Consider the following 27,937-nt stretch of genomic DNA (forward strand, 5'->3'; position numbering starts at 1 on the left):
GAGGCAAGCCTCACCAGATCCGAGATTTTTTAAAAAAGAGAAATAATACTTTATCTATTGATGTCTTTCTTTATTAAATGTATGTGCCGTCCATCCCTCTTTGCAAAGCGACTCTTGAGTGACAATTGTAAATATTAAAAACATTTGTAGTAGACTTTGCCTGTCTTCCAGGTCTCCCTGATAAGGTAGAAACAACTCCACCAACTGACTCCACCAATTCGCTACAAGGCTGTTATGAATGGACTGGTTTCTCTTGGGTGAGAGCCAGAGATTCTGACAGGTGGGGAAGCTATAATGCCATGAGATGCCTGGCTTCTCCCAGGGATGATGGTGAGGACAATAGGAGGTTCCTTGTCTTTGATCTTCAAGGATTTGGTTTTGGGGATCAAGTTTCAGGGGCCCCTGTGAATTATCTGGATCCCAGGTATGGGATGGAAACAGTATTTATCATATTTTGGATAATCTCTAGCATACGCAGGATGGAGGTTGCCTATTGACCTCTCAGCAGCTTTCAATGCCATGAAATGTGGTATCCTGGACTGGCTTAGGGAATTGGGGTGGGCTGTCTGGTTACCTGGTTCGTCTCCTTTATTTGTGGTCAATTATGGAAAGTGGCAATTAGGAAGGAGAGGCCCACCCTTGGCCACTACTATATGGGGTGCCACATGGTTGAGTGATCTTCCTTTCTTATTGAACATTTCTTTACATGAGGCTGTTTGGTAAACTTGTCCTTTGCTATGGGGCAAGTTATCATGAGCATGTGGAATGCGGATACATCCCTGGTGAATTAAATGAAGCCATGAATGTCTTATCCCGATGTCTGGAGGCTATGATGGTGGACAAAGGCTTCAGCTGAACTCTGGCAAGAATGAATGGGCCTATGGTTCTAGGACTATGCCACATCTAGTGTTCATTGTGCTGGCACTGCCCTGATTTAATGGGATATATGGATGAACTTGGGGAAAGAGATGCTGCCGAGGAAACTATCAAGAGAGGTACGAACCCCCAGTGATATAGCAGTCAGAGAATGACACTTAGAAAGGATCTGCCCTAATAGATTGAGCAGTTAAAAGTGGAGGGGGTAGTTTGTACTTTCAGAGTTGCAAGATTCTGTTCACATAACCTTACACAATAAAGTAGAATTCATTCATTCAGTCCTGTTTCCTGTCTGGTTTATCTGGGAGGGCTGACATCTAGACAGATCTGGTACACAATTTGAGGGTCCTACCCCACAATTCCTACTCAAAAAAACAAACGGCAGTTGTGGCCTTTGCACCGCTTTGTTAATTGTGTACCAGTTGTCCTCTTTCGCGAGTCAGTTGTGCTCACAATCGCTCATTCCCCGGTCACCTTCAGATTGGACTACTGTAACGCACTTTACTTGGGGCTGCTCTTGAAGAGTATCCTGAAGCTTCTGACAATGCAAAATGCAGTGGCTCAGGCAATTATGTGTGCCCCCAGGAAAGAAGATACTACCCCCTCTGCTCCACAAGCTGCATTGCGGCCAGTCTGCTTCAGGATCCAATCTGAGGTGCTGATTTTAACCTTTAAAGCCTTTCATGGTATGGGAGCAGGTTATCTGAAGGACTGTCTCCATGACTACATCAGCCGGTCCTATCAGAATGGGCAGAGAAGGCATCTTACGGTTATCATCTGCCAAAAATCTACATTTGGTGAGTCACAAGAGGTGGGTCTTCTCTGCTATGGAGCCCTCCCTATTCTCACCTCCAAAGTCAGGTTAGCTCCATCCCTGTTACCATTTCAAAAGTCCCTCAAGACCGGATTATATTACCAGGTCTGGGGGACCCAAGGAACCAAATAGCCTAAGGTAATTTCATTGTGATCAATCTCTTTACTGTCCCAGTGTGGTTTGTATATTTTAAATTTTTATAATGCTTTACATTTTTATATGAATTTTTATATTTCTATAATGATTTTTATATGGTTTTATTGATAGTTGTATGCCACCCAGAGTAGTTTCTTATGAGAAGGACAGGTGAAGAGTTCGGCCTGATCTGCCATCGAGGGCCCTGGGAGGCCGTGGGAGAGAATTCCTGGCCTTCCCCTTTACTGTCAGAGATAGGGTGAGCCTGGGCTAGAGGTACCTCCATGGAGGACTCCTCAACGATTTCCACAGAGAAGTCTTGGGATCTTCCCTTTTCTGTTTGGGAAGTCACAGATTTTATTTACGGGCTTCCTTTTAAAAGCAACCAAGGAACATGTTTTTCAACTCTCTTACAAGTATAACTGGTTGATGTATGTTAGAACTTTGAATCTGTACTTTGAATTTGTTTTTTTAGAAAGAAGCCCTGTCTAACAAGGCTGTGAATAATTATGTGTGGGAAGCTGTGGATAATTATGTGTGCGCATGCAGGTGTGATTGCACATGTTTAGGAAAGCCCTTGGTATTATCAGAATTCTATACAGGTTTACTGAGAAGCAAAGTCGTTAGTTTTGCATTGGAATTATGGGATTGCATACCAAGCCTCTTAGTTCCTTTCAGAATTATATGCTGAAGACGATAGTCAGGATTCCATGATTTATGCTACAATTGTACCTATTGTGTGAATGCATCTGTGTGAAACTTTAATGCTTTTTCAAAATGTTGACTTAGAAGGACTACTATGGAAAAGTCAGGCCTCTGGAATGTCAGTTTATTGTCTTAAAAGCTAATGTCAAATCACATTTCTGTTGGGAAATGTTGACACTAAATATCTATGCCTCACAATTCTTGGTTCAATCCAGTGCATGAATAGAAATATCAAGCACTTGAGCATTTTGTCTTCCAAAGAGCATATCTTTCCAGAAATTATACATTAAGAATTTCTGAAACTAAAAAGCTTTCAAACTTTCCCAAACTTTATTTAGAAATACTCTCTGAACTAGTTGTTTTAGTGAAATTTTGCCATTGTTTGCTTATGTTCCCTTTATTGTTTTTATAAAGTAGAAAGTGAGTTGACCTGAGACAGAATGACTGGCCCAAAGTCACTCACCCAGCTATCATGCCCAAGGTGGGACTAGAACTCACCCTGTCCTGGTTTCTAAATGCTGAATGGACTTTTGATTTGTATTTCATATATGTTCAAAAAGAGGGATTTGCAGTTATAGTTTAAATCTTGGAACTCCAGTCTCAAGCAGAAGAAAAGTATCCATGGAGTAGGAATCAATTTAAGTCTCTGTGCATGTATATGTGTATTTGGAAGTTCAAACTGCAATGTAAATTGCAATACAAATTTGACTTTGCATAAGAATGCCCACAGATGGCTAAATAACCATAGTTTATTCAGCTTGCCTTTAATTCAGAACATGCACAGCAGTGACTGTAAACTAATCATACAGGATGAGTTATCATATCAGTTATAATACAGTCAGTCTCCTGAAAATAACTTTTTTCCAGGGTGCTGCTCTGGAGAGTCCAAGCAAGGCTAAAAAACAGCCAATCTGCCCAGAACTGAATTGAAACTTTAAACCACGCCTCTGGTGCTGATTATCTTCAGTTTTTTTCAATTCATCTGGCCCAGTGGACGCGCTTCGAGTTTCTCTTTAATTCTGGATAGATTGCTTGGACTCTCAATTGTATTTAAGGATAGAAAAAATATTCTAAAAATTAATTTGGAGCAGGCTTGGTGAGAAAAGTTTCATTTTGATTCTAATTTGGCCATTCTCTCACCCCTCGATCCTCTCGGTGCCCCGGGCTCGCTTGGGTGCCACTGGGTCACAGACAGCTGTTGGGGAGGCGCGTGGGTTGGAGCGCCGATGCCAGCGCTGCCGGAGCAACCCTGCTGCGGGGGGGAATCCCCGCTGAGAGCTCTGTTGCCGCCGTCCGTGCTTTTTACAAGCCGGCGTTCGGAGCAGCTTCTCAGGGCTCTCCCTATTGCTAGCGGAAAATCTAAAGGGCTCAGGAGGTGGCAGGGAGTTCCGGCCGCCATTTTTGGAGAACTGCCAGTTTCCGTTTCAATTCTGGCCGCATGCCGCAGCTGCCTGAAACCTGATTCATAGCAGGAGCCGCATGGAGGCCTCATTGACCGGTTAGACTGGCGATCTGGCCCCTAGTTTTTTGGATTGAGGCGGCAAGGACTTGTGGTCTCCTGGATCGCAGCTCTTACTCTCCTGCATGTGCTGGGAGCTGTTTTCGCTCGCGCTACACTTCTGCCTTGGCTGAATCTAATCCTGCGACCTTCTGTGTCTCTTCTCTGAGTGCTTTGGTCTGCGGTGGGCTACTGTGAGGTGGTGAGTGGAGGTGGTCCCTACCTGTCTCAGTTGGGCCCAGTATTAACACCACGGCAGATCAGATCCCAGAGAACCCTGAACCAATGGGTGTCTCCTCCAGAGCCTTCTCTTGGCAGGCCGGCAAGGCTGCCAGGGAGGCCATCAGAGGCAACAAACCTTATTCCAAACCCGGGCCTAAGCAGGGATTGGGGCAGGATAAGGATGCTATACGCCGCCAGAAGGCCCTAGAAAAACAATTCTCCAAGGCCCAGCAACAGGCCCAAGCCTGCCGATTGGTGACCCCTGAGGAGTCCTCCATGGAGGTACCTCTAGCCCAGGCTCACCCTATCTCTGACAGCAAAGGGGAAGGCCAGGAATGCTCTCCCACAGCCTCCCTGGCCGTGGCAGTTTCCCCAGGGCCCTCAATGGCAGATCAGGCTGAACTCTTCGCCTGTCCTTCGGACCTGGAGGAGGGGCCAGCTCCCATGGGGCCCTTGGCATTGCAATTACCACCTCCCAGGCCCTGCCGCAGACTTCGCCTCATCGAGGACCAAGGGCCCAACCTCTCAGCAGAAATGCAGGAGGTTATCAACAGGGCTATCTCCCAGGGCATTGAAGCAGGCATGCAACAGAGGGGCAAACACACTCGCAAGACACGCCATTTAGAGCCCCAAGCTGCTCCCAGAGCAGCATCTTTCACTCAGCCTCCTCAGTCCCCCATTCCTCCTTGGCCTCTGAGGATTTGGACTGGGAGGAGGAGGACATATTGCCTAGGCAGGAAGCCGAGTTCTCTGGGGATGAAGGTGGTTCTTCCAAAAAACCTACCTTCTCGGGCCTATTTAAACTGACCAACTTCAAAACCATCCTGGATAAGGCTAAGATAGCAACCCGCTTGGGGTCAACCCCATCGGTTCAGGTGACCCATGACCCAGATGACCTATCTAGGGACCTCTTCAAAGAGCCTGTGCCGGCCCAGGAGATAGTACCAGTCCCCAAACTCTTTCTCAATATGGTTCAAAAGCAATGGGCACAACCAGGCACCATGGCTACCCCCAGCAGTAATGATAAGAAACTGTATACGGTAGATGCCAGCCTGGAGGATTTGCTTAAACTACCTCCAATTGACACACACCCCTCTTACCTCTACGTCTGTTCCCCCCCTCCTCACTTACTAGAGGGCCTCAAAGCGGAGGACAAGAAAACTGAGAATGCCTGTCACAAAACTCACCAGGCGATGGCATGGGCGATTAAAACGTCCGCCTCGGCCTCCTTCCTTTCCAGGGCCATCCTGCTTTGGTTGAGGCAGTTACTGACAAAAATTCCAGCCAGGGACACTAAGTAGAGGCAAGATATCAATAACATCATGGCAGCCACAGAGTATACCGCTGATGCCACTCTGAGTGCGGCCAAATTTGCCTTTCGAGCCCTAGCGTCCAATGTCACCACCAGACGCCTTTTGTGGCTCAGACACTGGAACGTGGACATGCGTTCCAAGTGGAAGCTAGTAACAGCCCCCTTTAAAGGAGACAAGCTTTTTGGGGAGGTCCTGGACCCAGTCCTAGTAGAAAATAAGGACAAAACGAAGGTGATGCCATCGGTCACGAAGAAGTCTGATTGGAAGGGTCCCAACTCCTACAGGAGGCAACCCTTTCGAAACACTGAGCCATCCTCTAGCTCCGCTCCATTCCATCAGGCATATTCCCAGCAAGCTGACCGGTCCCAGGACCGTCAGTCCTTTCGCGACAGAGGTCGCCAACAACACTATTCCAAACGCCCCTTTTGGGGGGATTCTGGCTCCTGCCCCTTCAGGAGATACAAGTGACCATCAAAGATCAGCTCCCATAGAAGGGTGTCTCCAATTATTTCACGCCAAGTGGGAGCAGATCATGTCGGACCAGTGGGTCCTACAAACAATCCGCATGGGCCTCACCTTGGAGTTCCTCTCCCTCCCCCCGCCACTTCATCAGATGCCCCGTCCCTTCATGCCCAGTCAAACGAGTTCTCATGGAACAGGAGATCAGGCATCTCAGGGATATCAGGGCCATAGAGTCTGTTCCGGCGGGTCAGGAGGGGGCAGGATATTACTCAATCCTATTCCTAGTTCCCAAAAACTCGGGTGGTGGTGGAGGGGAATCTTAGATTTAAAAAGGGTAAACTATCACATAACCTATCGGAGATTCAAGATGCAGTCCCTACAATCTATCCTGGGATGCATCAGGCCAGGAGACATCTTGACATCCATAGATCTCAAAGAGGCCTACCTCCACGTATCCATCTGCAAAGCCCACCGCCGGTACCTGAGATTCACTTACGCAGGCTGCCATTACCAATATCGAGCCTTGCCATTCGGCCTGTCATCGGCCCCCAGGACATTTACGAAGATCCTCGTGGCAGTGGCGGCCTTCCTCAGATCCCATCCAATAAGACTACACTGCTACCTAGACAATGTCCTCATCCAGTCATCATCTCACCAACAGGCGACCCAGGACCTGGAGTACACCATGCAGGTACTTCAAGACCACAGGTTCTCCATAAACTTGGAGAAAAGTCATCTTGTCCCAACAACCAGGCTGCAACATTTGGGAGCCATCATTGATACCATCTCCTGCCGGGTCTTTCTATCTCCGGAGCGGGTAATGAGCCTCAAGGAGAGGGTCACACAGGTGCAGCGTTCCCCCCTAGCCAAGATTGTTCAGCTGTGCCAGCTACTAGGCAAAATGATCTCTTGCCTGTCCATCGTCCTGTGGACAAGACTCCACTCTCGCCCCCTCCAGTGGCTCCTGCTCCCTTACCAAAGGGCCAACGAAAGCAGTTCGACAAGGCTAATCCCAGTCTCTCCGAAGGTACGTCGTTCCCTCAGGTAGTGGATGTCGCCTGCCCTAACGAAGGGCTCCCCCTTCAAAGAACCGATCCGTTGCACCATCACGACGGATGCCAGCCTGTATGGATGGAGGGGGGGCATTTCCACAGTCAACTTGCACAGGGCAGGTGGTCCCCTTCCAAGGCCACTCACAGCATCAACTGGCTGGAGCTGAGGGCAGTCCGGTTGGCCCTCCTTCATTTCCAGCCAGGCATACAAGGGCGTCACGTGAGGGTACTGACACACAATGTTGCGATGAAGGCACACATCAACTGCCAAGGGGGGACTCGTTCCAGATCCCTGATGTCAGAGGCCGACGTCCTAGGTCAGTAGGCAGAGAAACACCTCCTGTCCCTACAGGCGGAACACATCTCGGGCACGACCAACACTCAGGCAGATTGGCTAAGCAGGGCCATGGTCGACCACTTGGAGTGGCGCCTGCATCCACACCTGTTCCAGCACATATCCCAGAGGTTCGGCTGCCCACAGGTAGACCTGTTCACCACCGCATCCAACACGCACCTCCCTAGGTTCTTCACGAGGTTTCACGACCCGCGTGCTTAGGGAGTCAATGCCTTGCACTGCCCTTGGCTGGGGGGACTGCTGTACGCCTTCCCGTCATTACCTCTCCTTCCCAGAGTCATCCGGAAGATCCTGTCGGAGGCAGCGGAGGTACTACTGGTGGCACCGTACTGGCCCAGGAAAAACTGGTTTGCAGACCTGGTGAGTCTTTATGTCGAACCCCCTTGGCGGATTCCACCACAGATCTCTCTCAGCCAGGGGGGCCTTCAACACCCGGAGCCCCAGTGGCTACAACTAGCTGTCTGACACTTAAGAGGGATCTCCTGAGCAGAGGCAGCCTCTCGGCCAAGGTGATTGGTACCATCCAAGCGTCCAAACGTCTGTCCACAACTCAGATCTTCGACGCTATCTGGAGAGGCTTTGCCAGCTGGTGCACTGCCCATGGGAGTTCTGCTTCCTCAGCCTCGATCCCTGTTATCCTGGACTTCCTATAGGACAGCCTTGACAAGGGCCTGGCGCCCAGCACCCTACGGCGTCGGGTGGCCGCAATTTCCACCATTCTGGCTCCAGAGGAGCACTCCTCGCTCGGTCGGCATCCTACCATCCGCAGTTTTCTCAGAGGCGCAACTAACCTGAGACCCCAGTGGTTCACAGATATCCATCTTAGGACCTCAATGTGGTTCTGTGTACCCTCATTGGTCCCCCATTTGAACCACTCCGGACAGCCAGCATTAAACATTTGACATTTAAGACCGCCTTTTTGATTGCCATTACCTCGGCACGGCGAATTTCGGAGCTGGCTGCCCTGTCCATCAGAGAGGACTTATGTTTGATTCAACAGGACAGGGTAGTCCTCAGATTGGACCCGTTGTTCATCCCCAAGATTAATTCCTGGTTCCACCGCACCCAAGAGATAATTCTCCTGGACTTCTGTCCGCACCCTAGATATCCAAGGGAGAAACGCTGGCACTTGCTAGATGTTTGCAGGACGCTCCGCAAGTATGTCAAGCGCACAGCTGGTTTTCGACGCTCTGAATCGCTCATTTCCTTCCAGCCGGCTTCCCAGGGCAGGAAGGTGTCCTCATCGATGATTGGTGGGTGGCTTAGGGCCTGCATCGCCCTCACCCATGTCCTACAGTCCAAACCGGTGCCTAGCCGCAATAAAGGCACATTTGACTAGGAGTGCCGCCACCATGGCAGCCTGGGCAACTCGGACACCGATTGAGGAGATTTGCAGGGCGGCCACCTGGACTTCATTGTCTCGTTTGTCCGGAATTATAAGTTGGACAAGTTTGCGTCAGCAGAAGGGGCCTTCGGAAGGCGAGTTCTTCAGGGCATTCACACCAGCGGAGAAACACTGAATGCAGCTGCTTCCCGCCCTAGTGACAATATGCTTGGGCATGTCCCTTGCTTGGACTCTCCAGAGCAGCGCCCTAGAAAATGACCATTGTCTTACCCGAAGGGTCGTTTCAGGGTGCTGCGAAGGAGAGTCCATCCCACCCTGGGGTCTAGTTCCGCTGGTCTCAGTTCAGAGGATTCGGTTCCAGTTGAATTTTTTGTTTAGTTGGATTTGTTTCCATTGTTGGACTTCTCAGTGCGCAACAGTTCCACGTCTTCATTGAAAAAATCTGAAGATAATCAGCACCAGAGGCATGGTTTAAAGTTTCAATTCAGTTCTGGGCAGATTGGCTGTATTTAACCCTTGCTTGGACTATCCTTCGCAGCGCCCTGAAAATGACCCTTCAGGTAAGACAATGGTCATTCTCTCTTCTTCCACTTAACACAACCCGGAGGAATATTGTGTAGGAAGAGAGAGAACTACACAAGTAGTTTTGTGCTTTTTGAAGACAGAACAGTTTGGAATGGAGAAAAAGGAACACTTACTACCATACTTTTTAATGAAGAACCATCACAAACAAAATTCATGTGGAATTGTTCTTTCTGTCTTTTTGAACTTATCTCATCAAGATTGAACATTGCAAATATTAGCTATTTTGCAACATGTTGACAACTGTTAAAACAATGGATGACAAGGGGAAGTTTGGGGAAGAGGTGAAACATTTGCATACATTTATAGTTTTTGTTTTATAACTTCAGAAAATACATTGATTTCCCCAGTGGAAAACAACTTTTTAAAAGCAGCATAGCAATAGCAATAGCACTTTGACTTATACTGTATACTGCTTCATAGTGCTTTACAGCTCTCTCTAAGTGGTTCACAATGTCAGCATAATTGCCCCCCCTGGTCACGGCCGTCAGGTGTTCTTCTAAACTAAGCCGTGTGTCCAGGAGGACTCCCAGATTGCGGGCCCTATCTGAGGGGGCTAAAATTTCTCCCGCTATCGTCAAAGATGGAAGAAGATGCACAAATCGGGATGACGGAAACCACAGCCACTCAGTCTTGGAGGGATTGAGCTTGAGTCTGTTCCTCCCCATCCAGATCTGCGCAGCCTCCAGGCATCGGGACATCACGTCAAGGGCATCCTTTGGGTGGTTTGGGGTAGAGATGAAAAGTTGGGTATCATCAGCATATTGATGATACCGTATCCCAAAACCACGGATGATCTTGCCCAGCGATTTCATATATATGTTGAACAGGAGCGGTGAGAGAACCGACCCCTGGGGCACCCCACAGGTGACGCGCCTCGGGGTCAATCCCTGCCCTCCAGTCAACACGAACTGCGACCGATCCGACAGGTAGGAGGAGAACCACCGTAAAACGGTGCCCCCCACTCCCAACCCCCCAAGTTGTCGCAGTAGAATACCATGGTCGATGGTATCGAAAACCGAGAGGTCTAATAGGACCAGGACAGAGGAGCAGCCCCTGTCCCGGGCCCGCCAGAGATCATCGACCAACGCAACCAATGCCATCTCCGTGTTGTACCCGGGCCTGAAACCCGACTGAAACGGATCCAGGTAGACAGCTTCATCCAGGTACTGGGGAAGCTGACGTGCTACCACACTTTCGACAACCTTTGCTACAAAGTGAAGGTTGTAGACTGGACGATAGTTGGCTAAAGAAGCTGGGTCTAGGGAAGCCCTCTCTCAATGAAGCGTTGGTAATCGCCTGGAACCAGCCTCATGTCACCTCCCGGGAAGCCGAAACTAACCAAGAGGGACACGGGTCCAGCACACAAGTGGCAGCACTGAGTCTCCCCATAATCCTGTCCATGCCTTCGGGGGTCACAGGGACAAACCCAACCCAGATTGTCTCCTCAAGATTCATCCACGTCAGCTCGCCCGAATCTACCCAGTCAGAGTCCAAGCCTGTCTGGATCTGAGCGATTTTATCCTGCAGATACCGAACAAATTCTTCAGCCCTACCCTGCAAGGGGTCTTTCCCAGTTCCTTGGTTAAGTAAGGAATGGGTCACCCTAAACAGGGCGGCTGGGCAGTTATCTGCGGATGTGATAAGAGCTGAAAAATGTTGCCGTTTTGCCGCTTTTATCGCCACTAAGTAGGATTTAATATGAATTCTTACTAGTGTTCAATCAGATTCGGACTGGCTGGCCCTCCAACCACTCTCTAGACTTCTTTTCTGACGTTTCATCTCCTGGAGCTCCTCGGTAAACCAGGGAGCCACCCGGGATCGACACCGGGTCAGAGGCCACAAAGGCACAACACGATCCAAGGCCCCAGTGGCCGCCCTATCCCAGGCTTCCACTAGGGTTTCGGTCAAGTTGTGAGCAAGGGATTCAAGAAAAGTCCCAAACTCCATCAGGAACCTTTCAGGGTCCATCAGGTGCCTGGGCGGGACCATCTAGTTAGTTCTGCCTCCCTGCGGCGAGGGGTAGCAGTATGGAAGTCAAGCCTGATGAGGAAATGATCAGACCATGACAAGGGTTGAATAGAAATATCCCCTAAATCTAGATCATTCATCCACTGCCCAGAGACAAAAATCAGGTCGAGCGTGTGTCCCCTATTATGGGTGGGGTCTTGAATTAACTGAGTTAGGTCCATAGCCATCATGGAAGCCATGAACTCCTGAGCTGACTCGGATGTCTCGCCAATGGAAGGCAGATTGAAGTCCCCCAGGATCATAAGCCTGGGGAAATCAACCGTCAATCCAGCTAACACATCTAGCAGCTCCGGCAGGGCCGATGAAACGTAGCAGGGAGACAGGTATGTAACAAAAAGGCCCACCTGAACTCCAAGGCCCCATTAGTAATGTAGGCTGCATAGAAGAGAAAAGAGAGAATGAAGAAAAAAAAAGATAAAATGCCTAGGAGGTGGAGGGGTGTAGAAAGGTGCTGAAGTGAGTTAGAAGGCAGTGGGCAAAGAAAAAAACCACAAAAGACCACAGGAGAGCAGGCCACCATTTTGAGCCTACAATATTTCCTCCAGCAGGTGATGTCTGGTGTAAGAGATTAGAAACCAGAATGGAGTTTAAAAGTGCTACAAGCTTATTTCATGCTACCTATACACAACAATCTGATCTAAGTCAAGATGAATTAGTGCTAGATAAGTCAAGGAACTTCACAGGGGACTAGAGTCAAGTCTCTTATGGGGTGTAGACCCCAAATTAATGATTCATTTAACCCCACACACCAGACTCAGCCTCATCATCTCCAAAAGGTTGCACCTCTTTTCCCTGCCTCTACCATTTCTTCCCATTTCTCCTTCCCTCCTTTTTGGAATCCTGCACATAATTCACCAGTTGCAAGGAAAACTGACTAGAATGGGTCTCAAAGCAGTATGTTCATATGTTGTTTTTCTTTCCTGATCTTTTAAGATTTGTTTTTTTAATTAAGCATGTTGAAAGAATCTCTCCTCCAAAAATTTTAAATAAAGTAGGTGTGTCTTTAAGCAAACATTTCAAGGCTTATAGATTTTTTTTTTAAAAAAGAACTGTTAGTAGAACCATTTTGCAAACAAACACAATCACTTGTACAAGTTGAAAAGATTCATGGGCCAAAAGGAATAATTTACTTTTCAGCTACGTTGGTCATATTTATGTACTTTACAACTCAAATCTATTGTCTAGGTAGAAAGTTATATTACTCTGGGTCATGCAAGCAGTATAATTTATAGATTTATCAGGGAGCGGTAAACTGAAGTTCTCAAACATTCACCCTGGATCAAGAAAGGAATGCAGAGCTTAAATTGAACAAATGAACTGGTAGCAACGTGCTTTGTGATATGTATTTATTGAGAAATTGTGAGTAACTACAGCTGTAGTGTTCTCGAATATTCCCTCTCTGTTTAAGACACCAGAAAACATTAGCATATTTTTTAATTAAGATATACAAAAATACACCCCACTGTTTTCTTAACACATTGAAAACATGTGAAAAATGCCTTGTATGCTCTAAATAATATTAAAATTGCCTTATAACAATGTGTGGCAAACTGGCAATGACTGTGTTTTATTATAACAAAAGTTTCTCATCCACTTAAAATGAGGACATGCTGATAACTTCAACTAAGAAACAGCGAAAGCAGTAATAAAAAAAACCCACAGCAAATGTGAGTACATATCATAAATGGAATTTTGAATATCTGCATTCCAACAGGCAGACGAGCAAATATAGAACATGTAAGACTACAGTAATAAGACCAAACGTTCTAAAGATACTGTATGTATCTATATTGAAGTATACTTAATTTTCCTCTTCTGGCTTCAGAAGCTAATGCAAAATTTGTTCTCTGTGTTCTTTAATAAAACCAATGGTTATGCTGAAAATATTTGCACCTTGCAGAAGTGGAGAAAAGCCTTAGTTGGAATGATGCACTAAGTGTAGACAGGTACTGTTAGGTGTTCTGAATGACAGCTAACTGTGAAAGGAAAGCAACACAGAAAAATCTGAATGTGTTAATCAATTTGGAGGAAGGTACATATTTTCTAAACACCAGGTGCCTCTTTGTATCTGTTTGCATGTGTTTATTTAGCAGGAAGACACCAATCTCACCAATACTGAGTTTGTAGAGGACCTTGTAATCGAGCTCTTTCCTGGCTATCCAGTTTCTAGCAAATATTTCTAATAAGAGCAAAATAATGATACAAATAATTATTTGCATCATACAGGCATTGATGTCTCATAATATACTGTTCGTTTCTAACAAGTTTACATGTCAAAACCTTTTACTTTGTTCTGACACATTTTCCTTTTGGTATTCAGAGCAGTGACGCAAATAGAAATCTGCAATCAGGACAGAGTATTAATTATGATTTCTTTCTGTCCTTCAAAAAAAGCCAATTCAGTACCAAATGAGGTTATGGTGAGGCAACCTGGCATGCCATTCACCTTTCACCACAGCAGGGTTAAGGTAGAATGTCAGCCAACACACCAAGTGGGCTAGCCAACTTGGTTACAAATTGTACCTGCAACTTTTTCTTCTTTTTTCATTTTTGCTCTTACTGTTACCATGATGATCACAATAACATACAACTCAGTATGAAAATGCACCACTCAGCTCAACTGCTGCAAAGAAAAATAGGGAAAATGTCTTTCATTTTCTAAACAGGATTTCAGATGCAATCTACCGAACTTTCAAGCATGTTGCTATACTCAAAACTCTAGTTTTATTTTGGGGAAACCTGTAATAACTTACTCTGAAATTGAGTTCTTTCTGATCTGAATTTCCAAATAACTCTCAAGGGGAAAGTTAAGAAAGGCACAAAATGCTGTTAATGGGATGCCACTGGTGGAACTCCTCCCCCCCAAACCTGAATATGGTAAAGTGTTGCAAAGATGACATTGAGATAATTATAATTATCTATATTTAGTATCTGTTTGATAAGAGAAGCTAATTAGAGTCTAAGTTTGCATCCCATTGGGAAGCTTTCTGTGTTATTCTTGCATTTCCAGTGGGCCCCTTGCAGATAAAATTTTAATGCTCCAAATGTACTTCATTCATACATATTTCAATGGTGTCACAGGACATCAAAGATGCATTTTTGCTAGCTATATTGCTTGATGAAACAATTAGTATACTTATCCAGTTCCTCTCTCCTGATCATATGTTTACGAAAGAAAGAGTTGATTCTGGCAGATTAGCTTCATATGGTGTGTTCACATTCGTTGTCTGGGCTATGCAACTTATGCTTTAACTTAAACTAAATCCAAGCACAACAGCCAACTAAAGTGCTTGTTAATTCAAGTTAATGCCCATAAATAAAACAGGTGTCAGCCACACTGCTGATAAAACAAATGAAGAAAACTATGACCTAATGTCACACTACATGAGCATTAAAGAGTCTTCAACTGAGTGGTTTTTCTCCTCTTCCATTGATTCATTCTTCTTCTTCTTCTTCCTCTTCCCCCATCGTTTCCACAATAAGTTCTGCTGTACAAGTTGATTCTCCCAAACAGTTAATTGCCTTGCAAGTATATTTGGCATCGTCATTTCCACAAACTTCAGAAATAATCAAAGAGCAGTTGCCATCTTCGTCATAGTCAATTTGGAAGTGCCGGGATTCCTTGATAGATTGCTCATCTTTGTACCAAATCACTTCCGGGTCCGGGTAACCTGAGAAATATCAGATGCCAAAATGAAGATATTTTATTTGTAAAAATGTTTTTAAGCGGTAAGAGTTGAATATAAAAAAGAAATAGACAATCATTTGAATTTGTCATTAAAAAAACAGGCTACGGTGGCCTGGGGATGTAGATGTGCATCTATCAACTAAGTTATTTAACAGTTAATAGTGTACAAAAAGTGCAGTTACAAATGGAGGTTTTAGAGCAAGTCCAATTCTAAGAAATTGCAGGCCATGTAAGAGGATCCTGTGGAATCTTCATAATTCAGATTTTGCTCTTTAACAGCTCCCTTCAAGTGCTGCATAGTTTATTAGCCGGTATGGCATCAACTCAGTAAATACAAGATACAGTAACTACCATGTGAAATGTAAAGTGGATGGATGTATGGTTGGTTTTAGAGTGACCATATACAGGTAAATTTAAACCCATTTACCTGTAACATATGTACTCAGCCAGAGTCCAACAACGACTATTCCCTGATATGTGTTAGTTGCACAATTATAGTTACATAGAGACTCTAATGTCAATCGATATATATATATACATTTGTGGGTCTGCAGTTCCTGTTAGCACCCAATTAATTTGAAACAGGCAGAACACACATCTTCTTTACATGGCAGCCCTCTCAAGGTACGTCAAGATAAATCAATAACTAAAAGCCAGATTTGGTCATTGATAACCTGAATAAAACTCTGTTTAAAATGGAATTCTATCTTATAGGTCACCCAGAAAATGAGAATTAGAACTGGCAAATAAGGTACATCAAATTGCAAGAAGATAGAAAAAATACCAATACACCAATACCAAAAGGAAAATGACAGGTGGATAGCTGATAAAGTCTTCTAAATGAGTGAAGAATACCTTCAATTTGACAGTCAAATCTAGCAGCACTGCCTTCCACAACTTCCATATCTTGAATTGTTTTAGAGAAATAGGGTTTCACGTGAGGCCTCTCTTCATCAACTGCTTCTAAGAGAGCGCTGGCTGTTTCATCTAGGGGAAAAAACAACAACGCAGTTCTGCTTTATCACAGAACAATTGTCTGATAATACTTCTTACAGCCTAATAAACATCAAAGCTTGTCTTTCAGCCACAAGATAGCAGGTCACAGAAGTCTACCTTATATTATTTCCATGGCAATCTTTAATGACTGCTAATTTAGAATTCAAATAGGAACATTTTACTCCTTTTGGGAGAATTCATGTGATAAAACATCATGGATACCAAGAATTGGATATATCCCTGCAGTTCAGACATAAATTGTGGTAAAGGACAACACGCATATAGATTTGGAAGGAGCCAAATGTTTATGGAAACTAACTTCCTGCTGAAACTGAACTTAAATTTAAAGTAGCCCAGATAGATGATTATTCAGTTTTGTTTGAAAACACTCAGAGAAAGGGGATGTTACAATTATCTGGGTTCCATTGTCATATTTATTCTATACTATTGTGATTAACAACAAACAAAAATCAGAATTAGACTCATTTCCTGAAACTTAAAACCATTATCGTATCTTGCACCTTAAAGCGATGAAGGACAAATTGGAGCCTTCTATATGACACTTCTTATGATATTTTTAAAGTGCTTTCACTTCTCAAGGCTAAAACATTCCCAGTTCTTTCCATTTTTTCCCCATAGAACTTAATTTCTAGTTTCCAGTTTATCACCACTTTCTTTAAACTTGTTCCAGTGTGTGGTATGGTTGATCAGAAATGAACAAAATACTCAAGATAGGATCTGACCAAGAGTCATACAACGCTAATTATTTCCTGTGATTTGAAAGTTATATGTCTGTTGACACAACCTTAAGCAACTTTTTAAAGCCATACTATAGAGGTGGTTTATATTCACTATATAATCAACTACCGTAGGTATCTTTTTCACAGATATTACTGCCAAGCTGACATTCCCCCATTCTATGTTTGCATTTTTCCATTGTTTTTATATGTGTTTCTGTCAAATTTCCTTTCCAATCTAACACATTGTCCATTCCACCCAATTCTGTGCTACTTGTATTTTTGAGAAATCATTTTTCCCCACTTCCTTATCCAAGTCATTAAAGAATTGATGGGGGGGGGGAATTAAAGAGTACAAAGACTCTACAGTCTTTTGTTAAGTGGATGAAAATTCTTTATAGAATACAATTTTCAAGCATCTGTTTAAGTGTTATGCCATATAGTCTACATTTAAATAATGTGGTAATCTGAATGTCATCGAAAGCTTTCTCAAATACTTCTTTCAAAACAACATGAAAGCCTACAATATTCAAACATATTTTTGTGTCCCATCTGCTTGACATCTGTCTTAACTATATCTGTGAAGCTAGTCACGTCACTTTTCTTATTTCAATTGAAAGTTGAAATGATAGTAAAATATGCTTCCAGAAATATGGCATGGTAATTCTACTGCTCAGATGATTTGCATGGCAAACTCTGCCCAATATTTTACTGGTGAATGAATAATCAATATGCAGAAATGGACACGTGTGCTTAGGTTAAATGCAGACTAGGTGTTAGCCTGAGCCACAAAAGATTATAGATCTCTGCAAGAGTGATTAATCATATGTCCAAATTAAGAAAATACCAGTAATGGTAGAAGGAAAGACATCACAAGATTTTCGATGATACATGAATGAATATTGTAGTTTTGGAACTAACAGAATCGGTCTTCTCCAACTTTATGGCCTTCAGATGCTTTGGACTTCAGTTTTCATATTCTTCTGCAATTGTGTTCAAAGTTGGAAAGACTCTGGTATACCACCGTGATGGCGAAACTATGGCATATGTGCCATAGGTGGCATGCAGAGCCCTCTCTGCTGGCCCGCGCACCTTTGCCCCAGGTCACTTCTCTGTGGCATTTCTTTCATGAGCTACTGTTTCCTGGCAAATGATGAAACACAAGCTCACAAAAGAAAAAGATCTTACCTCTTGCCACGCTGCCAGTGTTGAGATGCCCTGCATCCTGCCGGTCGGCTGGTCTTTGGGTCTCTGCTGTGCATGCGTACATGTCCACGCATGTTTGCATGTCCATGTTCGTGCTTGCACTCACCTTTCAGTTTGGGCATGCGCGCACGCGCAGTCTAAAAGGTTTGCCATCACTGGTATACTATTATACCTCCACTTCATATCAGAATTTCCATACCTCCAGCTTCAATCTCTGGATTAACAGGGCTGGTTGGTGAACTTGAAGAGGACTTCCGTCCACTCAGGCCAGAAATCATTGCCATAGAGGAAAGCCTTCCTATGGCACGAACAGCATTCCCCGTTTTCTGTAACATAACCAAGAAATGCTGATGAATTCCTACTTACCATTTGTTGTTTTTGACATATTTGTAAAATAAGAGGCAAAAGATAGAGAAAAAAATACAATGGTTCTGTTTAGTGCACTGAGAGCAAACTCTAGAGATGGAGGTCCCGTAAAAGTTGACCCAGTGAATGGATGGTAACAGGTGCCTAGTAAATATTTCAACCATAGAACTTTTGGGCAACTTGCATTATGGGCTGGCAAGGAAATCTGTGAAGCAGCTGGACTTTTAGGAATTTATCCTCTCAAAAGGAACAGAGGAAGGAATGGAAATCAAAAGGCAAATCAATATTGAATACCTGCCCAAATGAAGGAAAAAGTTACCAGCCATGTTTCAAAATGGTGTAATCACCATGCCTCTCTACAGCCATAATAAAATACTGTCAAATGTTATTAATTTGTTTAACATAACAATTAAAAATCCCCCTGAATAAATCCATAATTATCTCAGGAGAATTTTCTTGCAAAGGTACCCATTTGATCAAAGCCAACATGATCATTAATCTGTTATAATTAAGTTACATGTACCAATAGGAGAGAATGTAAGCTACATATATTTACTTTAAGGACCGGGATTGGAATAAGGCAATTTAAGATGTCCCTCTTTTATCCTGTACAGGTATTCCTCAACTTACAACCACATTTGAGCCCAAAATTTATGTGGCTAAGCGAGAAATGTGAGTTTTGCCCCACATTACTACTTTTCTTGCCACATTTGTTAAGTGAATCACTGCACTTGTTTACTTAGTAACACGGTTGTTAAGTGAATCTGGCTTCCCCATTGACTTTGCTTGTCAGAAGGTCGCAAAAGGGGGTCACATGACCCCGGGACACTGTAATTGTCATAAATATGAGCCAGGTGCCAAGTGTCTGAATTTTAATCACATGACCATGGGGATGCTGCAACACTCTTAAGTGTAAAAGATGGCCATAGATCACTTTTTTCTGTGCCATTGTAATTTCAAACAGTCACTAAAGGAACTGTTGTAAGTCGAGGACTACCTGTAATACCTTTCCTGCAAAAGATGGGTTGTTTTCTTAAACAAAGGGCCTTTTATTTTCATATATCTTCCAAATTCATGCACTTTGAAGATAGAATGTACAAAGAATTTGTTTCATATGTTCTTGATCACTATGTTTACCTGCCCCCCAAAGATGCTTTTTCAAAAGGCAACTGGACTTCCTTTGTTTTTTCTTAAATACATTTTGCTTCAGTTCTGAACGGAAGAGGTTTCTTGGATGAGAAGTGAAACATCTTCAAGGAAAAATAAAGAAAGGCTGGTTGGCTTTTGGAAAAAGCACTTTTGGGGCAGGTAAACAGAGTGATCAAGAACATATGAAACAAATTCTTTGTACATTCATGGGACAGCCATGACCTGGATGACTGAGAATCTCCAGAGACATATGTTACCTGCCATTTTCTTCTAGCCATGTATTTTTTCATCCTATCTTTGGAGAGTTTTTTGGCTTCCATGTGTTTGGTATCTTTTTGCAGCCACGGATGCTGCAAGCACTGAGTACAATTCAAGCGGTCCCTATGAGTTAATAGAGATAATAACCATTATACTTACATAAATAAAACAGATTTTATTTAGCTCTATATTTAATAATATGGCTCATTAGACTACTGTACAGTTTTATTCAGTTGCATTGTTTGCTTGAATATTGAACATCAGAATTAATGAATTACATAAAAAGTGAAGGAAATGGATGCAATATATTTGGGGTTCAATTTTTTTGGTCTGATCTTTCATATGTTTATGTTACATTTTAATTAAGTTTTGAATAATTGACTATCCTTTTGAAGTGTAAGTTTAAAACAATTCCCAATGTCTCAGATGTTTTATTTCCAGCGTTATATTAGGAAGATTAGAAAGTTGTTTGCTTTTTTGAGGGCCAATCTTTTTAAATTGGAATATGGCCATGCAGAGACACAAGGGCCTCCAACATTCCTTATAAATACTTACTTTTACCATACACTTCCAGATGGCACAAGGCAGCTAACTCACAGCAGGGCAGAAAATTACCTTAAATAAGCCATGAGATAAGTTCCAGTGATATGTCAATAAATAAATTAATTTTAATTCACAGAATGATAAAAGATTTATGTCCTTGGAATATTATGACCCAAAAAAATATCTAAATTTAATTCTTAAAAACCTCTGCTGTACTCAGATGTATTTCATTACTTTTTGATATCTTTGGAGGAATAAAAAATGGCAACTATACCATATTTTTCTTGGAAACAGTCTACATTTGTTACCTATTAACATATTATTTGTCACTACGTTTTCTCATAACTGCTGTGCAGAAGGCAGAGAAATCACGTAATAAGAAAAATATATATTACTCATTCTGAAAAAAAATGTATGTTACAGATTACATCATATTTTTTATTCCTGAAGCATGGGTGGGAAATGCAACATTTAGCATCTGTATGTAGCTTCCAGATTTGTTTTTGTAGGCCACACAGATTCTCTGGATTATGCTGCCAAAATTAAAGTGGCGTTCATTTTGAAGCTATTTTGTAATCTCCACAAATAAACAACAACATGGGGGAAAGGTGCGAGTTTCAAACATGCACATAATTGTCCCTAGAGCAGTAATTCTCAACCTTCCCAATGCTGCGACCCTTTAATACAGTTCCTCATGTTGTGGTGACCCCCAACCATAAAATTGGTGTCTCGGTTCCTAAAACCATCGAAAATATGTGTTTTCCGATGGACTTAGGTGACCCCTGTGAAAAGATTGTTCGACCCCCAAAAGGGTCCTGATCCAAAGGTTGAGAACCACTGCCCTAGAGGGTTTGAAGTTTTTTTTTAATTTAAAGCAATCAATGCAAAGTGCACATAGAATATCATTTCATATTATCAGAGGATTGCCAAAGTCCTTGGAGGTCTTCTAGTTCAACTCCCTTCTAAATTAAACATATTAAACCTCATTTCATATGTAGTCATATTAAGAATAACATAATTACACTATACATTGAGTTAAGCATTTTTGGGGATACATCGATCTGCATATTTCTATGATTGCTCTCAGTAAAAAAAAAAAAGTTTAGTTGTCCTAAAGAGGTACTACTCATGGCTGGACTGCCTGTGTGGAAAATGCCAATAAATTAGTAATTTGAGTAAACCTGAAACACCTAAGATTTTTTTTTGTAGATCCACTTGCCTTGATTTACAAACTGTCCGTGTTCGGATGTTAGGATTATGGTGCTAGTAACTATTTAAAGGAGTAACCTAAAACTACTAGAACTTAACTCTTTCCTTGACCTGCTCCTTTGCAATTCCCACACATGGCACCATTAGCCAAGTTGAATGCTAATACATCTGGAAAGCAATGGACTAGAATAAGACATGTTAAAATATCCATACCTTAAAAGCCATTACAAATTTAAAGGAGAGAGTTGAATTTATTAATTTTATTTATTTATTAAGGTTTATAAGTCATGGATTGGGATTGTTAGATCAGTTCCAGAAAGGCAAAGTGAATATAAGCATGGGTCTAAATTCATCATGTACATTAAATTAATGCAGAAGTACGACAATAAGGATACACTTATGCTTGGGAAAAACGGTGTAAGAAGTTTCTCCAGGAGAATAGTCATTATAAGTTTCTCCATCATATTTGGAGTAGTATGTAAACATTGTATGAATGTAATGTATCCTTACCTCATATCTTTCTTTAGAAGGTGATTTATGAAGTCTTTAGCATCATCTGATATCTCATCAAAAGCTTCGTCATCAAAATCCCAAGTGGCTGAGGTAACATTAGCTAAGGTTTCAATGTCAGTATCACCCATGAAAGGGGAAAGACCACTGACCCTGAAATTTAGGAAGAAAACACTGAATGGTATCATTTACTTGGGAGTGTTGATACCTTCTGAAGGAAAGGAATAAATTATTTTTAATAGCATGCATGGTTTGCAAATATGTAGATTTAAAGATTACATCCAAGAAGGCACCACTTTAGAAATATGTTCTCAAAAGAGTTGAACAGCCTGATAAACCAAAGATTTACTATAGTAGAAGCAGAACCGATCTCATTCTCAATAAGATCTCAATACTCTAAGCCAAGGAAAAAATAAGGTGGATTTGTTTTTTGAAATGCATAGAAGCAGTAAACAAAATAAACAGTTCCATTATTTAGTCATTAGAGGGAGCCAGTAAGCTAGAGGTCTTTTAAAAAGAAAATCAGTGATTTTTGTTTTGTTTTAAAGGAAATGCAGTATATTAGTGGAAGGGAACTTCTGATCCAAATGCAAAATAAAAATAATTGGACAATAGAATAAATGCATGCCATTACAAGCAACCCTTGACCGAACAGTGTCTATACAATACTGAAGTTTATTTCATTTGCAGAATAGTAGTTGTGCTACTCTTAAATAATATACAATACAAATGTAATTCATTAAATTATTGGTGAAAAAACTGTGTGTGCTCTAGAATTAGATGTGAAAATTTTATTGCATGGTTTGAAAAAAAAACAATTTCAGTTCTACAGTGTACAGTTAACACAAGCTATTAAACAAAAGCTGAAAAACATGATATAATAACTGCTAAACTTCATTTCAGAATATGAGTCAAAGAAGGCCCCATCAGTTCACTCTGGATCTGCAAGACCATAGAATAAGAGACAAAGAATGAACTTTTCAATTAATTGCCTTGAAATGAATGGCAAGAAAAACAGTATTCCTTAACTATTTTTGGAAGGAATAGAGAGTTCAGGAATGGAATTTGCTGGCATGCTTCATGGAGTGTCTTCATTTTTTCCACAGATCTCTGTAACCTTGATCTATGATCTCTATTTTATTCAATAGTGAAACAGTATCTAATAGCAAAACAGAGCAGTATTTGTTTATGGAAACTATTTCCTTTCTGCAGTGTCATTGTTAAAATGAAAATGAACAGCAACCTTTAAGGAAAAAGTAATTTGGAGATGAAGGTATGCAGCTACTTAGAGCTAATATTGAGTTGTTTATTGGAAACTTTTCTTCAGTTACTAGAATCAGCATCTTCTTGGTATGGTATGAATAAATTCAGGCATACCTTAAAAGTCTCTGGCAATTCTACTTTTACTGGGCAATTACAAAATGATGTGTGCGCCTTTCAATAATCCTAGAATGAAATCAAGGTAGCCTCCCTATTAACCCTTATTCTCATTTATACTATCTGAGACTGACTACCTGCTCCTCCAAGATGGCTTATAGACAAACTCGAGACCTAAGATGGAGGGCAAAAGAAAAAAGGGATGACAGAGAATGAGGTGGCTGGATGGAGTCACTGAAGCAGTAGGCGTGAGCTTAAATGGACTCCAGAGGATGGTAGAGGACAGGAAGGTTGTATTAGCTCAGTGCAAATTGAAAATTTACACTACTCTTATTTACCAAGAAATACTGCTAGTTGGGGGAATCAGCCTATTTGTGCCCCAAGAGTAATGTATTTACAATCCAATACCCTTATCGCTTCTCTTACGTTTTAAGAAATCATTTGTCTTTCCTTCCATAAACTTGCACAACATAAAGGACATGGAAAAATTACCGTATATACTTGAGTATAAGCCGACTCGAGTATAAGCCGAGACCCCTAATTTTACCCCAAAAAACTGGAAAAAGTTATTGACTCGAGTATAAGCCGAGGCTGGGAAATGCAGCAGCTCACGGTAAATTTCAAAAATAAAAATACAGGTAGATAACAATAAAATTGCTTTAATTGTGTGTGTGTGTGTGTCAGTCTCTCTCTGATTCCCTCCCTCACTCCCTCTCTCTGTTCCTCTCTGTCTGTCTGTCTCATTCACACACACAGTTGTTGAGTGTTTCAAATGTGATTGGAACACTCAACAAGGTGACCACAGTGTGTGTGTGTGTGTGAGTGAGACAGACAGACAGAGGAACAGAGACAGGGAGAGAGAGAGGGAATCAGAGAGAGACTGACAGAGACGAATCAGAGACGTACTTTTAACTACCTGGCAGCGGCGTTTTGCCTTGGGGGGCTCCTCAGAACATCCCAAGACTTCGGAGGGAAGTTTACAGCCCTCCCTCGGAACGCTTCGGAGGGAAGCTTCTGCAAAGGCGAGTGACAACAAGTCTCCCAGGCTTTAATTTGCCGAGCTGTGCGCACGCGCCTGTTTTCCATGGCGTGGAGCAGCGCCGAGATTCTGCGCGGCGAGCGATGATTCCAGGGGCCATCCGGGAAGATGAGGAACGCAAGGGGGGACCCTGCCCCCCCCACTGATGGCCCGTGGAATCATCGCTCGCCACCCAGAATCTCGCCGCTGCTCCACGCCGTGGAAAACAGGCGCGTGCGCAGAGCTCGGCAAATTAAAGCCTGGGAAACTTGTCACTCGCTTTGCAGAAGCTTCCCTCCTTTTTTTTTGTTCACTGGAGTATAAGCCGAAGTGGATTTTTCAGCCCAAAAAGTGGGCTGAAAAATTCGGCTTATACTCAAGTATATACGGTAGTACTTATATGTAACTACACCATTTGAACTCTGGATTTTCCCCAACTGAAATAGAGTAATGCAGTTTTACTTCTTTGACCTCCCTTGCCTATTGGCTGACCAATAACATTTGCTTCATTATGTTTTATCCTTGCGCTCATAAGTGTTTTTTTTAAGCGTAAAGCTTCACTAAAGGATAAGCCATTGTTCCTACAAAAAAGTATATAATGGCTCATTACATGCTAAAGGAACATCTAGATGCGAGTTTTCTGCTAGAAAATGCAGAATTGCTTTCCAATGCAGGATTTTATGGAAAAAAGTTCCTCTGGAGGTTGAAAACTAGTATTGGTTTCATCATTTTAATTCTTTAATGGAAGGTCATTTCATTTTCCCTGACTAGGATCTACATTTTAGAAAGGTTTTTAATAGGATTTCACTGGCTCCAGGAAGGAAATTATTTCTTCCTTTTTCATAACAAGGCCAGTCCCCCCAGAAATTGGGAGGGTAAAGTAATATGTTTAAAAGTTTTATGAAGACCCTGAGGAAAAGAGGTCCATCTCTGTTCAAGGGCATTGGGAATAAAATGGATGTGTCATTTAAGTGGAAACACATGTCTCAAGTTTCAATTACTTTGCAAACTTAACAACTGGCTCTAAAAGAAGTATTGATGAAAGAAGATTATTAATCTTGTCCTGAGTCTCAAAAAATCATATAACTGCAAGACTTTAATGATTGGAATTTACAACGAATCTCTAAATTGGAAAGCAGTAAGGAAAGTATAGAACAAAATTTAATCCACTATTCTGAGTATTGCTTGGAATTTACCTTAATTATAAATAAACAATGCTAAGAGACTATGGCTATTAGATCTGGGCTGCAAAAATCCATTCAACCATTAGGTGGCAGAAGCAGATGTTTCTATATTGTATATTGCTATCTATTGGACATCTATGTTAGTGCAGCCAAAGCTTAGTACCCTTAGTACCCTGCAAGACACCAAAGTAACATCTAATGCAAAAATTCAAACACAGGGACAGTAGGAAAAAAATCTAAAGCACAGGTAATTATGAAGAAACCAGAAAAAAATAATTATATATAGATATAAAAAGTATTGCAAAGCACATTTAAAGAATAAAATTGGAACAAAGTATTTGCTAAATATTATTCTACAAGAATAACAGCACTTTAATGCCTAAAATAAACATGAGGAGAGTGTGAAACAAATGAAAGCAAAAGGCAGAAAAATAGTTTAAAATTAACAGAGTCCAGAAACAACTAAATGGAAGCATTTCATTTATTGGAAAAATGATAAAATGTGCTATGAAATATAAATATATACAGTACTTCAACATATAGAAACATGAGAAAACAAAATTAGATACCAATAAAACTGTGTGTGTTTGTGTGTGTGTGTGTGTGTGTATCCTTTCATTTATCTATCCTTTCATCCATCTATCTATCCATCTCTCTCATACTGAATACTCTTTCCTCCTCCTATTTTCCCTACAACAACAAGCCTGTGAAGTGGGTTGGAAAGAGACAGAGAGTGGGGGGGGGGGAGGTAGAGAAAGAGACACTGGACCAAAGTTGGTTGACTTTCAAGCCTAAGGGAGGCCTAAGACTCATGGTCTTCTGGTTTCTAGACCAGCACCTTCATCACTAAATCAAACTGGCTCTTTAATAAACACATTTATGAAAATACCTGATATCCTGCCGTGATTTAATAACAAAATATAAATTTTATACCCCCATGTTCTCATACATTCAGCTTAGGAACTGCTTTGCAGATAATGATGTACTTACAAAACTGATCTAATTAAGTTCTTATATTTTTGTGTTTAAAGAGCATGAATGTACATTTAAGGGGAAATAATCTCAAATAAAACAGTTCTGCTGTATGTTTAGATTAATATGTTTTCAGAAAGTAAGGCTCTAGAATGTAAGCAAAGAAAATGTGGTATTTTAAATGTCTGAATCAATTGATTACTTACAAGATGTAGCAGATGACTCCTATGCTCCACATGTCAGTAGCATAGCCAATAGGTTCATAATTTATAACTTCTGGAGCCACAAATTCTGGTGTTCCAAAGAGGACCTTCAGAGAACCTGCATTTTCTAAGGTTACGGAGAAGGTTAAAATGTTGTCTGTTCAATATAGTCTCTCTGAAGTTGCTCTCTGAAGTTAAGCAAATTCTCCCCAAGTTTCATAATTAACATAGAAAAATAATTTTAAGGCAGTCTAGGTAGAATACAAAGGCAATTAGGAACGGAAACCTTGGCTGATTATCCAAATTTACAACATTAATCCGTACATTCCTCTACTGCTGAACAGTTTTATATGGAGACTGGAAAGTCAAGAAAATATTCCTTCCCTCTTTCCCGGCATGCCCTCCCCTTCCCTATACAAAATGCTTCTAATCCATTATATGTGCACAGCGTGTGAGTATGCATGTGTAAATATATCTAACTCTGGAATGCCTTGAGCAATTTCAATCAAACTTGGTACACAGATGACTTACTCTCTGGAGAAAAATACTGTGTGGGTAAGACACCCTTAACACCTTTTGGGGTGTGTGTTACAGCCTGTTGTGCCGTACTGGTTTCTAGTGTACAGTGCAGTGGAGTTGCCATGGTAACGGCTTCACAGTACTCCACAAGGGGCTCCCTCTGGTAAGGGGGAAAATCTGACATTATAAATTATGTGTACATGTTACAGATAAAGAAGCTACAGGTCTTCAGATGTTGTACCAGTCCCATTGTCACTGGTACGGGTCACGTAGGCTGGATATGTAAATGGAAATAGAAATTAAAAAAAATATTGGAAATACCTCAATCATTCAGTAATTATCTACATATATTAGTTACAAGATTTTATTTAAAAATAATACTGATTTTTTAAATATGATAAGTACAGCCTATTACAGTGATGGCAAACCTATGGCACGCGTGCCACAAGTGGCACGTGGAGCCATTTGTCAGGGCACGCGAGGCGCTGCCCTGTCAGCTGGCCAGCGCGCATACGCATGCTGGCCAGCTGAGTTCACCTTTTTAAAAGGCATTTTTCGCCCTCCCCAGGCTCCAGAGGCTTTATAGGAGCCTGGGGAGGGCGAAAAGAGCCT

General features: G+C 42.1%; 1 protein-coding gene across 8 annotated transcripts in view; it reads right to left on the bottom strand.

Annotated features, from left to right (window-relative positions):
- Nucleotides 1-12,719: 12,719 nt before the first annotated feature.
- Nucleotides 12,720-27,937, bottom strand: part of MYLK (myosin light chain kinase) — a 199,216-nt gene continuing 183,998 nt past the window's right edge. For all 8 annotated transcript variants that reach the window (XM_081935683.1, XM_081935685.1, XM_081935684.1 and 5 more), the window contains 6 exons: nucleotides 26,810-26,933; nucleotides 22,053-22,205; nucleotides 19,790-19,913; nucleotides 18,217-18,343; nucleotides 15,934-16,065; nucleotides 12,720-15,061 (listed from right to left, as the gene is read on the bottom strand). In XM_081935683.1, coding sequence (XP_081791809.1) covers nucleotides 14,826-15,061; nucleotides 15,934-16,065; nucleotides 18,217-18,343; nucleotides 19,790-19,913; nucleotides 22,053-22,205; nucleotides 26,810-26,933 — 896 coding nt within the window. In that variant the 3' untranslated portion in view covers nucleotides 12,720-14,825. The remainder of the gene's footprint in view (nucleotides 15,062-15,933; nucleotides 16,066-18,216; nucleotides 18,344-19,789; nucleotides 19,914-22,052; nucleotides 22,206-26,809; nucleotides 26,934-27,937) is intronic.

Source organism: Natrix helvetica (genome assembly GCF_964273705.1).
Source record: "Natrix helvetica genome assembly, chromosome: 1".
Taxonomy (NCBI): Eukaryota; Metazoa; Chordata; class Lepidosauria; order Squamata; family Natricidae; genus Natrix; species Natrix helvetica.